Raw genomic sequence first — 17,514 nt, 5'->3', positions numbered from 1 at the left:
TTGGATTTATAAATATTAAATGATTTATTTCCAACATAAGAAAGCTAGTTACAAGTTTAATGCAAAGCATAAAAACTACCAATATTACTAATTATAATATTCACAGGTTCCTTCCAAATGCTGCAGGAGAAACAAAGCATCAGGGATAACGATCCCCGTGTCAGAAAGGAAACAAGTTTCAAACATTTGTTTTACCTTTCAAACCTGCAGATGCGTCTCCACAACGTCGTTCTGCAGCTCAAGACGCCTTAAGCAGTTAAACTCCTCACGTTTCTAAAGCGTGTTCATCCAAACATGCTGGAAACCACAAACAATTCCCCTCTGGGGAGCCAGCGCTCGTAATTTTTACTTTGCATGACTTCATTGAGCTGCTGGACCACAAATTAACCAGATCAAACTCCTGCTGTGTGTTTGTGTGTGAGCACCGGAGTCTGCTGCTGCTTAATTAGGCTACTAGTAAAGCAGACAGGAAGACACAGAGAGGATTCTTATTCGGATGCCTGCTATTGTGTGGTGACATCCCCGGAGCTTTAAATCCGCCTCCCTCTTCCCTGGATGGAGATTAACAATCCCCACGCAGTTGTTTGTGGGAAGCTGCATCGCTGAAACCTGCTGCTTTTATTTGATTATTTACGCACAGCAGCGTCGAGACGTTTTTCATCTCATGTCTGATCAAAGTTCTGCATGTTTACAGAATAAAACACTTTCTCATGAACTTTAAAAAGAAGCCACAGATTTGATTTACATGTTTTTCAAATCGACACGCTGTAAAAACAAAATGTTACCAAGTATTTTTGGTCTAGTTTCTGGTATAAATATCTCAGTACACTTGAAATAAGACAAAACTAATGACTACATTTTCAGTAAAAATAGAACAATTTCTTCCACTGGCAGATTATTTAACTTATAATCATGTCTTGGAAATAATCTGCCAGTGGAGCTAGTCATTTTATTTTTATTGACATAAAAAAATTATTTTCTTTAAAATAAGATCTTACATCTTGCTGAAAAGTTTTATTTAAAGCACCAGAATCCAGACTGAGAAGAATCATTTTTAATGAAATTACAGAACAAATCTGGTCTAAATGCTGATATTTTACCTGGTTTTAATAATTATCCAGTTTTAACTGACAGCTTGGATGCAAAATGGTAAATTAATTCTCCATCATGCATTTTTGTTTCTGCTAAAATTTTAACCAAAATAATAAAAAAAAAAAATTAATATATATTTCTAGCCACCATTTTTAGGCACAAACTTTTTCCAGTTTCTGCCCTCTGAAGTAATGCTGCCCTGGGTGGTGAGCCACACGGTCCATATAAGAAATGTTCACAGGTTGAGACACTTTTACAATACGAATTTAAAACTTACCATCATTTGACCCTAAATTTTTAATGTTTTCAAACAAAATCACTGTGGAAAGAGAAATTTAGCCGCTTTTTGCGCCGACTGCCTGATGGTGCGTTCACACCAAACGCGTTTAGAGCATCTGTTTACATTCAAAGTCTATGTGGAAGTCAAAGTTAAACGTTTCCAATCGCATCATGCTAGACGCGTGAAACGCGCTGCGACGCTCCTTCAACATTCAAAGTCTTCACAGAGACTTCGAATGTAAACCAGCCTCATGTGCGAAACGCGTTCAGTGTGAACGCGCCATCAAGCCTCTGCATTGAAAGTGCACATGCATCAAACCTGAAGCGTCGGACGCGTTTTTGACCCGCGAAACATGTTTGTTGTGAACGCACCATAAGCTGCTGCACAAATAAAAATAGTAAAATTTAAAAAATGCATCCAACAAAACATGAAATGTGGTGAAATTAGAACTAGAAACAAGAAACCCTCACAGTTTCAGGCGTCTTATGATCATAAAACCACATTTTACTTAGAAACATTCTTATGGTCTTCAAGAGAAAAATCAAGCAGAACTTTAAAGCGGTCCAAATCTTTCATGTGGATGTAAAGAGTCTCTGTTCAAAAATCCGGCCTTGACATTTACGCTTTGACCCAAACTGAGGTTTGATCCAAACAAGCTGCAGAATTTCTTAATGAAATTAATCTGAATTGCTGCTCAAAAACATTTTTAGACAGAAGAAGCTGTAAATAGGACAGAAAACATACTTGATTCTGAAAGTTATGGATATTAAACTTTGGTTCCTATTATTGCAAAGTGTCAAACTTTCTGTCTGAAAGTTTGAAGAAAAGGTCCAATTAGTGTTGACATGTTAATGGCCGGAGCCTGACTTTCTGAGTGAAGCTGTCTGCTGACTTTGGGAGCCTCTTGTCCTCGCTGTCTATTCTTTTTTTTTTTTTTTTTCTGTGTGTGTGAGAGTGTGCCCTTACTGGGACGAACTCCCACCAGGAATGCTGGACCAAATCCAAACTCTTTTCTTCAGAAAGAATCACGGCCAGAGCGCAGAGACTCATTAGAAAAGGCTTTATGTTCTCAGAGTCACTTCTGGGGCCCCGGGGCCGAGTGTACGTGTGGCAGACATCTCTGTAAAGCGTGTATGTGTGTGTGTGTGTGTGTGTGTGTGTGTGTGAACATTATTACTGCGTACTGAAGACAGTAACCTGACAACCAGAGAACCCAAAAATTGTACTTAAATAAGAGTAGTAAGACTTCAGCATATTTTTACTCAAGTAAAAGTAAAAAGTAGTACTCAGGGTAAAAAAGTATTTGGTTAAAAGTGCAGAGTAACTATTCAAACTATCAATGATCTAATGTTTAAAAATATAAAGTTACGTGGAAATTTTGATGTTTTGAAGAAGAAATTACAATAATTCTTATAACAAAAAATAACAAAATCAGGTAAAATTATATTTTTTCCAAATCAGTTTCTTTCAATAAAAAACTTATGAAACTTCAACAAAAACTGCAGCTGTGTGTCTGTGTCTGGTGAATCTTTAGTTAAAACTTGTTTGTCATTCAGTGGGTAGAAAATCCAGAAATTTTACTCAAGTAAAAGTAAAGTAAATTCTCCTAAGAGTAAATTTTTTCAAAAGGTTACGCAGGTAAGTGTAATTGAGTAAATGTAACTAGTTACTACCCGAGTCTGCTCAGATATCTGTTGTAATAGAGGAACTGTGACTAAATAATAATCTGGTTAAACTGAACTAAAACACAACTTTGTAAATCAGGCTTTGAGCCTCATTACCTTCAGCAGATTTAATCTTTTTCAGCATCGACTCCAGTTGAATATAATTTATGCTGAAGCTCCAGTTTTGTTTTTGTGTTTTTGTTTAAAATCCTGATTCTGTTTTCATGAAAACAGCCTTTTTTATCCGGTTCTCAGGAACCTGAAAAGTACTTTTATTTTTCAAGAACGTTACTCAAATAAATATAACTGAGTAAATTTAACTAGTTACAACCCAAATCTGTTGACAGCAATAACGCGAATTAGAAATGCGTACCAGTTTCAGGTATTTAAACTTTTATCTTTGACGTTGATGGTTTTTCGCCTCCGGGTTAAACATATGTTTGAAATATGAACGTTGCTTCCTTATCAGACATGAGAACATGAGAAAAACCTCTTATTGTTTCCACTCTGATGCTCTATAAGACGTTTGAAGTCTGGCTTTATGTTGTTAGGAGTGGCACTTTGTGGTGTCACATTTACCCTATGAGAGATTTTCCACGGGCAAACCTATCATCACACATGTGGTATACATTCAAGTCCGTTTTTCTCCCTCTTCTTGTCTCATGCAGACATTTCTTTAAAAAACCCTTGAAGGAGCTCCAGTAATCTAAAGCTTGTGGCTGTTATAACCCCCCCCCAAAAGTCTGACATTGTTTTCCCAGCGGCCTCTGATGTCACTTTCCTCCACATGTCAGCTGGACATGATGTGTTTCTGCTGGAGGAAAGTAAACACTGCAGCAAAAATACCATTCAGGGCTAAAAAAGAAAATACAGGTAGAGTCATCTGAAGCTGATACAAGTTTGAACATTTAAATGAGAAAAATATGTTTCAAAAGAAGAAACAAGCTGGGGTTTTTATAATTTATGTTAAGTATGTTCTGTTTATATAATCAATACATTAATCTAAAATCTATCAGAAATACAATACACTGCCAAAAGTATCCACTTTTCAACCTATAAACACTTATAAACTTCTAAAAGGATGTTGGACTCTTCACACCTCATCAGTCTGGTAGATTTGGTTCAATTTGGGACCAAAATTGCAACATGTGTTACATTTTCAGTCGCTGCGGTTCAGAACCAGTTTCCCCTCCTCACCTGTGGTGGCGTTGTACCAAGAACTACCGAAGGAAACAACATGAAAACGTCTGAGGAAGACACTGAGCGCAACTTCCTTCTTCACAAAATATAAACAAAAATTGAGAAGCGTCACATTTAGTGGATGTTTGATTTCTCTTGGTAAAAGACAGTGAGCCATTTCTCCCACTAGCGCAAAACTCACGTTTGATTTGGTTGTATTTACCCAGAATTCCCTGCGCTGTTGTTCACTTCCTGGTTCTGGAGTGACCTCTGGTCTGTTAAGCTTTCAAACCACAGTTTACTACAACCGGGCTGAGATCTAGTGTTGTAGACGGGCTAAAGTTTGTTTGGTTCAGTTTAGTTCACACATCCCCAAACCAGGCAGACTTTCTAGAAAAACGAGCTAGAGTTTGATTAAAGTGGACTAAACAAGGCTGGTGTGAATGCAGCCTTAGACAGCTTCAGTTGTTTTGGAAAGGCGTGATGTTTGGGAACCCATATTTGTGAGGTCAGACGCTGATGTTGGACGAGAAGGCCTAGCTCACCATGTCCGCTCTAATTCATCCCAAAAGTTTTCTGACTGTTTGAATTCAGGACTCCAAACTCTCTTATCTATCATGGTATAGACCTTCCTTTGTGCGCTGGCGAACCATCATGTTGGAACAGGAAGTGAACATCCCCAGCTGTGCAAACTGAAATTCACTGTCTGACTTTATCAATCACTTCCACTTTTTTGTAATTATTACATAAAATGTCATGCCTGCACCTACTGCACAGATAACTTTTAATAAATATGTAAATACTTTTGGAAATATAGCGCATCTACTTTATGAATTCACAAGCAATTAATTAATTTCAACATACAAAAAGTTTGTAGCTAGTTTTCTAGTTGCCATATCATTTTAGGGTTCATAAAACTAAACGTCTGTTGTTCATTGTTCCATAGCACTGAAATAAATCTACTGTTGGCCAAAGGGAAATTATGATGGCGGCCATTTGTGATAACAATAGCAACATCAATCAGCCAAAATCCACCAAAGCTTTCTGGAAACACAGCGACTTTTAACTACTTTCACTTGGCAACGCCATGACTCTCACCTATGGCACCACTGTTTTAAAACTTCACTGTTTAACGGAAGAATTATTAACTTGCCATCAGGTTTTCCAGCAATTAAATGTGAAAGGAAAAGGGTATCACAAAGCCAAACCTGTGAGCTGCACGTTTCCTGTGACTGGAAAACATGACTCAGCTGCACCTACAGAGAGCTGTAGATTCATGTTTCAGGATCCGCAGCAGCTCTTCCACTGCAGAGCACCACTTCATGGCTACAGGTGAAGAACCAAAGCTCTCCTCATAAAGGTCCTCCGTTGCTACGTCAAGATGCATCAATACCTCTGAGTTTTGAGGGAACATTAAAGGGGATCTATTATGAAAAAAAAAATCTAATTTTGCACGTTTTTATACTTCTAACTGCTTCTAAAAGAAATTCAAGAGTTAAAAAAAACACCCAGCTGTTTGTTGGTGTCTGAGAAATTAGCCATTTCAAAAACATCCTGATTGTTGAGTCACAATGAACGGGCATTAAACCGTTACCTAGCAACCCAAGTGGTCAGCTGGTTTTACTGCTCTATGCGCTGCACAATGGCTGCTGGTTTGAGTTCACTGTTGACTTAAGAAACCACTTACTGCATTGCATTTTTGTTGGCTGTGCAGGAGAATCCACTAATGCTTTTCAAAGATGTATGGTTGTATAATTACGCATCTGTTTGCAGCCATTGTAATCGTTGAGTTGGGGGATCGTAGCTAATAGTAGATCATTTGGATTAAAGAGTCCTGACCTGTTAAGGAAAGTATCTTCACTAATATGTTGTTGTGATGGATTTCCATCAATTATTAGCTAAATGTTGTAGCTAAAACCTCCATTAAACATGTTTAAACCTCACTTTCTGCTGTTAACTGTGTGTGTTTAGTTTTTTACACATCTTGTTATTATGACTCAACAGGTTATTTGGAGCAGTGTTTTGCCAGAGATGTTCTCAAACGCCCTTTAATTCTTTGCACATGGAGTAGATAAAAATACTAAATTCTGGTAATAAACTTCCAGGTCTCCTTTTAACAACACCCACTGTCTAATAAGGGAAATAAAATGTTTCTGATGAACACATTTGGATCTTAAGTGATGCCAATTTTAATTTAAGACATTTTGTGCCATGAGAATAAACTACACCAATAGACTCGTGGCATTCATACCCAAAGAGAAAACAGTGGTTAAAATGTTTTACACAGCTTAGCACGACCAAATAAGAGGGAAATCAAGAACAGGAGTGAAGATTTGAACTTAAAAGCATTCAATAAAGTTGGGCTTTAATCTATTTAAATAGCACAAATTTAGACTAGAAATTTAAAATGCTTGTGGATTCCTTTGCTAATTTTAAGACTTTTTACAGTGTATAAATTATTTTCAGTCAAAATGCAAATGGTATTTTGACATTCAACAAAGTTGGAGGCAGAAACGTTCGAAACTTTAAAGCTGAGAGCAGCTGAAATAGTAGTCAATCACATTTATGACGTTCAAAGCAAAGCAGCAGTTTTACGAAGCAGGAAAATGACTTTTTCTGTAAGTTGACTGCACCTGGAAAAACACTGACAAACGGCTTAATTATCAACAAGTCGTATCAAAACAGAGAGTAATCAGGTTGAAATAATTAGATAATTCAGGACGGCTAACCTGCCAAAGCTGCAGTTGTGATAACATATTGCTTTACTGAAGAAAACAATAAGAGATAACAGCGTCTTAAATGTCATTTCTGAGAGAGCCGACTGATTTAAAACCTGATGTAGGTTTGAGGAAATGCATTGTGACATTTAAAGCTTTTCAAGGTTATAAAACGGTTTAACATAAATTCAGCAGCACCTCACAGCGATGAAGTTATTATTGTCATTCAAAGTAACAACATTTTGTCAAACATATCCATTACTTATTGCAAATAACTGAACAACTTTGGATTTGGTCATCTATGTAGCATCCAGGAATCCATCAAACTTAACTTGAACCAGACGAAGCACTAAAGTTGAAAGTCACGCTTCTCTTTTGGCTTCCAGACACGAAACTCTGCATTTAAAAAAATAAATAAATAAACTGCATTTTGAGGTTTGAGTCGGAAACAAAAACACAATCATAGCTTTCACCAAAAGGCCACAAATAAAAACAGAAAAGTTTGTATTTGTTTCTGATAAACCTCAGAAACAAAAGTTACTAGCAGAAATAAACCTGCAGACTGAGAACGGAGAGACGCAGCGTCTATTAGCTTCATGACGAGAGAAGAAAGGATCCTCCGATTCTTTCATCTTTATTTTCATGTTTCTATCCAACACCAAGGTTTGGGATCAGATGTGCTGATGCAGAATAAACTGCGTTGTTCACGTCATAAACGCAGCTGTCTCTCTCCAGCCTAAAATCAGCCTATAATCTCTTTAAAAAAATCAAATCGGTGAGCCTGAATGGGCTAAAAGGAGGCCAAGAAGGCAGCGTAAGGGCTGGAAAGGAGGCAGGATGTGAAGGCATGGAGCTGAGTGCTTCACCTCTGAACACTGGGTGTGTTTCTGCATGCACTCATGTGTGTGTGAATGCGTGTGTGTGTGTGTACGGCAAAGGGGGCCTCCCGCGCAGCTACTCTGGAGCCACTTAGGTTTTGGATGGCCGGTATTTAACTTAAGAAAAGCCTGGCTGGGCCGCTTTTCTAAAACAGGCTCAACAAGAAGCTTAAAGAGGCAGGAAGATGTGTTTTCCAGGCACAGAGTGCCAATTTATAACGCAATCAAGTCAATATGTCGCCTTCAGTTGTTGTAAAAATACTTTATGTATCAAATCTGACTTGAAATTTTACTTTCTGATTTAGTGCCTCTGGGCGACATGGACTTAAAACTTTTCATAGAGATAAAAGTGGCAATATGAACTATTTATTAATGTACGGCTGTGCATGTGTGACACGACGGTAACAGCCACACAAACACAAATAATGCTCTTGGAAAACATTTGTAACACACTTCTTTAGGACAACAGTCCAATTTTGATTTATATCACCAAACTGCTCATAATAACTGTATTTAATCAAATTTTCAAATGTATCTACAGTCTCATTGGACAAACAGTGGAGAAAATACTAAAACTAACAGTTTGGGAAATTATTGTGTCGACGATAAATCAAAATTCTTATAATGACAAGAAATAAATGGCCTCTGTCTCTTTAAGAAAGTCCTGCTCTTTCTGAAGCTCCGCCTTCAGGAAGTCATCACAACATGGCTCCTCTATTCACCCTTTAGCAACGATTTCACTGAGAAGTAGCTCATGTAATGAGGTCAGCAGCTCCACCAGGTGTTTGCTGATTGCTGCTGGCTAGTCTGAAGGAGCAGAGAGGGGGCGGAGCTACGGCTCAAAGGCGGAGCTAGGTCCAACCAGGCAGAATGGTTGCCATGGAGATTACAGGATTTCTCAAACATGCATGAAAGAATCAAAGTGACACTCCAGGTTTGTTTTTGATGAGAAAATAACATAAAAACGTGAAGCAAAGATCAAAAACGTAAATTTTACATAATACAGATTATTACTGAAGTAAAGATTAATGTTTGATTCTTCCACCATCATGCAGGCCTGAAGGCAACGTGTTTTTCCCCCTATCAGCCTGCCTCTCAGTTTCATAATGGAAGAACCAATAGGGAGGCCACAATGGGTTCTGCAGAATCAGAACCGTTGAGTCTGATTCACCTCCAAAGTTGTTCTCATTTGGCGTCTCATTCCAGGTTTTTTTTTTCTTTCTTTCTTTTTTTAAATCAGTCCAAAAGCGATGCAGCGTCAGCTCTGATGACATGGGAATTTATTACCGGCCTGAGTGATATGAAATAACAACAGCTAATACTAATTTCCATAACCCAACCCAGCATGTCCAAATTTCCACTGCAGAGTTTCGTTCGTTTTGGGCCAACAGCAGAGATGTGATGTTTGAAGGGAAAACGTCTTCCAACTCGAGCTTTTTGAAACGAAACGTTTGTTTGGATAGTAAGTGAATGACTAACCTGCTTTGTTACATGATGTGCAGCCCTGATGGAAAGTTTTCACACTCAGTGTTTCCACTAAATGTTGCTTTTCAGGGCTGTGTTAACATGTCTTCATTTATTGTTTCTGTCATCAATCTGCAAACAATTCTTCTAAAAACAAAGCAAAGGAAAACAATGTTTTTAAGAGCATTTTGGAAAAGTTTCAAAACTTGAAAACTAAAATGTTTCCATGTTTGGATCAAAGGTTTGGCATTCTTTAACTTTTGAGTTTCTCCCTTGATTGAAAAGTTCAAGAGCAATCAGACTGGACCGCACAGATGTTTCTGTTTCCTCAAAGATGTTCAACTTGATTCACGTCCTGATTTTAAATTCAAAGATTTTTCTCAGGATGAAGGTCCAGATTGTATATTTTTCTAGCTTTAAAAGTATTTTTGTGTAAATTTATATTTTTGCAAGTTGAAGCAGCTCATCTCACATCCTTATTGGTGAAAGCTAACCACCTTGCAGATCAGAAATGAAAGATTTCTGCGGCTGAAGCTAATTATTATTCTAGCAATCAATTATTCAATCGCTTAATCGGCTTAAAAACAGTCAAATTCTGCAGATTTTTCCATTAACCACTAAAGCTTTTATTACTCAATATTAGAAATACATTAAAAGATGCAAATAACCGAATTTAACTCCTAAAATGCCACAACATACATATTCCTTTAGTTTACAGTTGATCATTTGTAGCATCGGATGCATCTGCAGCTAAAAACTTATAGAGAACGTTTTTCTTATTATCTATGCTGCAATAAATATAAATTTTTTGTAGAGTTTTGGCTTAATTACAGCCCTGTGTGTGTCGATCTTTTAGCAAATGGACTTTTCTCAGTCTATATACTCCACTTAACGATTAATCAACTACTAAACTAGACGCTGATTATTTCAATAATCGATTAATCGCGATTAATCAAATTAATGGTGGTGCACAACCGTTCAAAAATCAGTAAAATTTGGTAAAGTCAGAAGATTTTCAACACCAGCTGCACTTTCAGCCTTTTATTTGTTTGCTGCAGTTGAACTCCCAGCAGTAAATCTCTTGCAGATTAAAAAATAAAGCAGGTTTCAGAGAACATGATTCCAAAGGTGCAGTAGCGCCCAGTTCACACCAGCGGCTGACCTTACGCAGGAAGGAGAGCCACACGAAGACACCATGTTCCTTCAACACGCACACGCCGTCCCAACCAGATATTTTAAATCTTTTTTATTTCTCTTGGAGGGAGTCATGATAAACTAAACGCAGTCGTCAGCATCGGGTTTGTTTCACGGATTCATCTTTTCCAACAAGTTAATCCAGCAGCAAAGATATACTGACTGAGGTATCGGCCGAGCATTTTGTAAAGAATGCAGCCTTGTAAGGGATTCATGTGAAGCAGCATGTTTAAAAAATTACCCATTTGGGATCCAACTGAGTCAGATTTAAAACCAAGAACTGAGCTGCTTAGGCTTGGCAGCAGATCCCAGCACTGTAAATATGCATGAACATGAACGCACCGTCCAGACAGGAAAAGATCCAGGGGTGTGATGCAGCACCTTGCAGAAGTGATCAAACCTCTCACATTTGTTCACAGTGTTAATTTTCAAACCCATAAAACATGATTTTATGGGTTTGAATTAAGCCCACCAGAACCAGGTGGTGGGATTGTTTCTCCGATTGATTTTTCCGTATTTCCTTAAACTCAGTTAGACTGGATGGTAAGCAAAAGTGAACCACAATGTTTAAAGGGAACCTGTTATGTAAAATTCTCATTTTGCATGTTTTTATGCTTCTATTTGAGTTTCTACTGGCTGCTTAAAAAACACCTAGCTGTTTTTTAGCAGTAAGTTAATGTTTTTTCGGTGTCTGGAAAATGAGTCGTTTCAAAAACTTCCCCATTGTTGAGTCACAATCGACAGGCACTCCGCCGTTACCTAGCAACCCAAGCGGAGCTCCAGCACATTTGGTCACCTGGTTTTACCGCCCTATGAGCTCTACAATGGCTGCTGGAAAAGACAAGTGTTTTGTTGTTGACTTAACATCCAGAAACCACTTACTGCATTTTTGTTGGTTGTGCAGGAGGTTCTACTTCTGCTTTTCAAAGATGTACAGTTGTATAATTGTGCATCTATTTGCAGTCATTTTAAAGTGTGAGTGTAAACGTTGAATTGGGGGCGTGGCCAGAAGCAGATTATTTGAAATTAAAGAAACAGGAGCTCAAAATAGGAATAACTTACAAAAGAATCTGATTATCTAAAAATGATTTTGTGAAAATAACAAGATGAACATGTTTTGTATAGACCAAAGACCGAGACTAAGCAGTTCAAGGCAGCACAATAGGTGACCTTTAAGTCTTCCCATGATTGTACATAGGACTGAACTTTGACAAAGCCATTCTAGCATACAAGTATATTGTAATCTAAACTACTCCACTGTAGCTCTGGCTGAATAGTTTGAGAAAACATCCTGATAGGAGGTGAAGCTCCAACTCCGTCTCACGTCTTTTGCAGCCTTAACAAGGATTTTCCTCCAGAATCTCCTGATATTTTCCTTCACTCATCTTACAGTCAACTCTAGCCATGTTCCCCACATCACAATGCTCACCCTACCTGCCAAGCAGAGTCCAAAGATGGTCAGCAGAACCAGGACGTACAAGGACACAATCGCATATTTGATGGCGGACAGGGAGTTCAGGAGACTGCAGTGCTGGTCCTGCTTCCTGCGGCGCTTTGCGCACACTAAAACAAAAACAAACGTTGAAAAATATTTTAGTTTCAGATTAAGAGGACATAGAAATCTACTGCTAGTTTGCAGTTAAAAATGACTAGTTTTAGAAATTTATTATAACATTTTTGACCATACGCAGAAATGGGTATAAAACCCAAAGATTGTACTCAAGTAAAGTTAGCACTGCGTCAACATATTTTCACTTTTATCAAAAGTAAAACATAGCCGTCAAAACAAATTACTCAAGTAAAGTATTTGGTAAAAAGTCAAGTACTGAGTAACTGATCAAATCATAATCAGATGAACCAAAATATAAAGTAAAGTGGACATTTTAGTTATTCTTGTAAGTAACAAAAATAACAAAATCAGGCAAAAAAAAAATTCAAATCATTTTCTTTCAATAAAAAAACTTATGAAACTAACAAAAACTGCAGGTGTGAGTCTGAGTCTGGTGAATTTTTGGTTTCATTCAATAGGTACAAAATCCAGAAATGTCACTCAAGTTAGAGCAGCAATGCTTTGTAATAAAGTTACTCAAGTAAAAGTAAAAAGTACAAAAGTTACCCTAGTAAAAGTAACTAGTTACTACCCAGCTCTGACTACAAGGGGCCACATTTCCATCACAGGAAACGAAGCAGCATGAGGCGATCCACTCGCTGGTTCTTAAACAAAACTTCAACCACGACCTTCATCTTCTGGCAAAATCTCTGCATTACTTCACAATTATCCTTCAAATTCTGCTGCATGAACTGCACACACTCACTGAGGAGCCATTATTAAAACACATGTCAGCACTTGACCGTCCTCTCCGGGTCAGACGCAGGCTTGATAAAAGGGACACGGTGATTTCGATGAATGATGGAAAAGCTGTTTCTGTATCTGTGTGTTGGACAGCTGGGTGTTGATGGAAACACTCGCCTCGGGTCAAGAAGTTGAATCAGTTTTCAGACCTTCTTATGGAGTCCCATTCTTCATCTGTAACTAGAACCGGACTCAGACTTTTCCTCTCTAAAGTGAAATCATGCACACAACTGCACATGTTTATCTGACTGAAGAAACTCTTTACTGGAGCTTAAAGTTGATGGAATAATTGGATCTCAAGCAGTTTCTCAGTTTGTACCGGATTTGCTTTGTAAAGAAATTTGACTTGTTTATTTGCAGAAAGATGAATAAGTCTGTGTAAGGGAATGTGCACAAAACATTGTCGATATTCCACTAATGTCGAAAAACACAATTTTGCATTTGCAGTATTTCCATGAAGTAAAAAACACAATTAAAAACGAGACCAAAATACTTGGTGTGGTTTTGTGTTTTTGCAGTGCATTGTGTTGTGAAAAGATCTCAGGACATCAAGTGGCATTGAAATTAAAATGGCCTCCACTGGGATTTCATACGGTCATAGACTCCGTCTCCCTGCGAACACTCAGGATATTGGATTGTGTCCGAACTTTAAAACAAAAACAGCATGGTGTCATTTGGGCCGTGGCAATCCATCAATGGTTGCAGGTGGACTGGTGTTGATGCACACACACATTAACTTTCCCCTCCGTGATGAAGAACACGCGCAGCCGCGGACTAAGACAAACACAGCTGGCTGAGATGTGTGTTAGTCACATGGCTGGAATGCACAGCACAGAAACAAACAACACGCCGGTCGGCTTCTGACAGAAACGGATCGAAACCACTGGGAAAAAATTAAAAAGACATTTTAATCTCAGAATTCTGATTAATCAAAATTGTTTATATTAATCATGCACCATCAGGCAAATCAGGTCTTAAATCTAAAATCTACCAATAACAATTAAGAAACAGATATGTGATTATTTTCATATTCTAACAACATAATTTAGATACCTAAGAATGTTTCAGTATTTATTTGGATTTTGGCAGAGAATTAGATTTCTGAGTTTAAAGTCAGAATTATGAGAAAAGTCCAAATTCTGAGTTTAAAGTCAAAGTTTTAAGAAAAAGTCCAAATTCTGAATTCACAGTGAAAATGTTGAGCTTAAGGTCAAAATTCTGAGACTAAAGTTGAAATTCTGAGATTTAAGTCAAAATTTTGAGATTAAAGTCAGAATTCTGACATCAAAGTCAAAACTCTTGGTTTAAGTTAAATTTCTGAGAAAACAGTCAGAATTCTGAGAGAAAGTCAAAGTTTTGAGAAAAAGTCAAAATTCTGAGATTACATTTAAAATGTTGAGCTTATAGTCAACATTCTGTAAAACAAAGAAAAAAATCAGAATTATTTTTTTTATTGACCCTAATTGCCTTCCGTAGCGTCTTCATTCTAAACAGGCCAGTCATAAAAACAAACACCGAAGGAAGAAAAGCCTCGTAACGCCGTGCAGATAGAGCAGGAAATAAAAGCAGCAGCAGCCGCCTCAGGAGAAACTCGTGTGTGCAGTTAAAGTTTTAAGAGTTTAGGGCAACTCGGACTTCTGATTTATGTCAGCACCGTATTCCTTCACTTCAGTGTTATGTAACAAACTAAGAGCAGGGAGGTAGGGTTGAGATCTTTGCATAAACACTTAAAATTAATCGGCTTGTTTTTCATCCAGAAAATTACCTCATTTATGCTGCTTTTTTCTTCGACCCATAAATCGAAAATCTTTTAATAAGCATTTTTATTTAGCACTGGCACAGCTGGATTTGTGTTTGCTAATGGATTTCTTCTATTTCTTTCATTTTTCTGTCACGCTTTAATGTCTCTGATCATTAAATTACTTTTGATATCCAATTACAGTTATATTACTCTTAATGATGATGTCATTTATTAAGGAAAATAAATATATCCACACCAACGTGGCGCTATGCAACAACATAATTACCACCTAAATCAACAACTGAAAGGCTGCAATAACTAGGAATGATTCATTTACAGTTCAGTGGAAGATTTCTCCATTTTATTTGCAGAATTATTGTATTTCCATAGCTTGGACCTGTTTCAGATCATACTACAGCATCTTACTGGGACTTAAGTCCAGAACTGGACTAGGCCACTGCAAAAACTAGAAATTAGAACTAAGAAATCATTCAACTGTTTCAGGAAGTAACTCAATAGATACTATGAAATCAAAACTGGGCTCAAGTCTTGAATATTTTTTAAATTAACTAATGTTTTCACGTTTTTTTCTTAAGAATTTGACTTGGTTTTTATTTCTAATTTTAAATGTTTACTGTAAATCACTCTAGTTTTGAAATCTGTCATAAATCACAGGTCATGTGCGTTTTTACATGTTAACTGTATTTTTTAATCTCTTCCATCAACTGTTTTCTGATTTGTTGTGTTCACTGCAAAAACACAAAATCTTACCAAGAAACTTTAGTCGAGTTTCTACTGCAAATATCTTAGTGCACTTAAAATAAGATGCATTAACTCGCAAGTTACTTTTCAGGAAGATATAGAAGCCTGTTTTAAGTCAATAAATCCTTAATACTGATAAAAAAGTTCTAGTTCCGCTGGCGCCGTTACCTAGCAACAACAGCCGAGCGCAGCCCGTCACCTAGCAACACGGTTCTAGTTACATTGGGAGATTGTTCACTAAAAACATGATAAAAATATCATGGTATAAGTGAAATTATCTGGAAACTTTCTCCTCAATATTAAGAAATGATTGACTTCAAACAATCATGATGTCTCATATAATGTCTCATTATAGAAGATATTTGCACTAGAAACTTAGTAAGATTTTGTGTTTTTGTTGTGTTTTTTTTACACACCTTCCATAAAGTTCAAGTTTAGTCTGTCAGTCCACACAACATTTTTATAAAACTCTTAAGGATGATCAAGATGTTTTATTAGCAACAGAGAGACGGGCCTTCATGGTCTCTTGAATCAGAAGTGGCTTTGGCCTTGGGATAATTTTCGCCATCTGTTTCTTATTATTATATCATGAACACCAATTTTAGCTGAGACACATTGAACCAGCCTGGTTTGGAAAGGTCTAAGAAACAGAAATCGTCATTTCTAAAATATTTACTCGTGTTGCTGAATTTAAAAGTTAGATAGATACTAAGAGTGTTATGAAAAGGCAAATACATTTTCACTGCACTGTAAATAAGTAACTGAGTCAGACATTTAGCTAACTGAAAGGGAGCATCATAAGTTTACCTGTCCAGCCCAGGGCACATTTGCAGCCCTTTTATTGCAAATTTTACCCATCCAGCATGCAGATACAGTTTTTATTTGCAATCAGGGTAAAATTATTACTGACATAATTTTCTTACACTGGAAAATGTTTAATACAACACAAATCTTTTTATAATTAAGCATTTAGAACAACCTTTATCCAGAAACCTTTACTAAAACGTCACCTTTGCTCCACACAAATCAGCTTTTTCTGCTTTATTAAACTTGGCTAAACAAAGCAAATGTTTTGAAAAAAGAGACCCAGTTGTCATACTGAAAATAATTTGTCCAATCGAGCCATTCTCTAAAAGAAATTAGATAATAAAAAAGACGACTTTATTTGCTTAATTTTTAGCCCACAAATACTTTTGACTCAAAGTTTAGTCACCCCTTATTTAGTGTAAAGAAAATATGTTTGTATGACTTTAGCTTTCAGTTTGTTATCTGAATAAACTGAACTGAATGCCAACAAGTTCTCCAGCTGATGTTAACTCAAACTTTCCCAGCAAAGCGGCCAAGCTGCAGGGTGAAACCTGAGAATATTAAACCTGTGAGTTCGTTCAGCTGAACCTCGACTCACAAATACAGATGTCACTTCTGGACATTTAGATGACCAGAGCCAGAGGAGGACAAATGCCAAGAACATGATCGCATCACCGTCTTTTTTCCAGCTGTTTTAGAGTTGGACTTCATCTGAGTTAGATGATGATGATGATGATGATGATTTTTTTTTATCTGCTAATGAAACTCAGAGAAAACACCTGATCGTTCACTGCAGAGATAAATTAATCTCAACCCATTTCCAACTACTAAGTAATTTCTATAATTTTGTTAAAATATAAAGTTTCCTACCTTCATCACAAAGGTTGAGTTTGGACAAGCTGTGTCCGTCATAGACTTCCTCATACATGGAGCCGCTCTCTCTTTCCTCATTTGTGCTCAGATACATGGCTTTGTTTTCCATCCCCTCCTAAACTACAGAAACAATAATATGAGTCAGTTAAAACACCTCCTATGACCTACACTGCAAAAACACAGAATCCTGCCATTAAATTCTGGTCTGGTTGCTGGTGCATATCTTAGTACACTTAAAATAAAATTTTAAAAAATTACTTATAAGTAACTTTTCAGCTTGTTTTAAGTAAATAATTCCTTAAAATGGATTATTTCATTTATAACAAGGAAAAAAATAAGAAAAATAATCATCCAAAGGAACCAGGATTTTTTCATCAATATTAAGAAATGATTCAATTAAAAGAAACTCCTTTCTTGTAAGTCATTTATGTGCACTAGCAAGTAGTTCAAATTTAATGGCAAGATTTTGTGTTTTTGCAGTGTGGAAATAGTAAAATACAAAAAAACAAA

General features: G+C 37.0%; 1 protein-coding gene across 2 annotated transcripts in view; it reads right to left on the bottom strand.

The window, feature by feature from the left end:
• The window catches only part of scara5 (scavenger receptor class A, member 5 (putative)), an 80,671-nt gene that overhangs the window by 55,599 nt on the left and 7,558 nt on the right, over window positions 1-17,514 (bottom strand). The window contains exons 2-3 of one of the 2 annotated variants that reach the window (XM_015028753.1): window positions 17,002-17,124; window positions 11,903-12,031 (exon numbers count right to left, since the gene is read on the bottom strand). In XM_015028753.1, coding sequence (XP_014884239.1) covers window positions 11,903-12,031; window positions 17,002-17,113 — 241 coding nt within the window. In that variant the 5' untranslated portion in view covers window positions 17,114-17,124. The remainder of the gene's footprint in view (window positions 1-11,902; window positions 12,032-17,001; window positions 17,125-17,514) is intronic. The other variant, XM_015028754.1, reaches the window with a different exon arrangement.

This window comes from Poecilia latipinna, unplaced genomic scaffold (assembly GCF_001443285.1).
Source record: "Poecilia latipinna isolate Pla-1442-1.1 unplaced genomic scaffold, P_latipinna-1.0 Scaffold134, whole genome shotgun sequence".
Lineage (NCBI taxonomy): Eukaryota > Metazoa > Chordata > Actinopteri > Cyprinodontiformes > Poeciliidae > Poecilia > Poecilia latipinna.
Note: the sequence above shows the minus strand (reverse complement) of the source record. Positions and strands in the feature narration are given on the sequence as shown.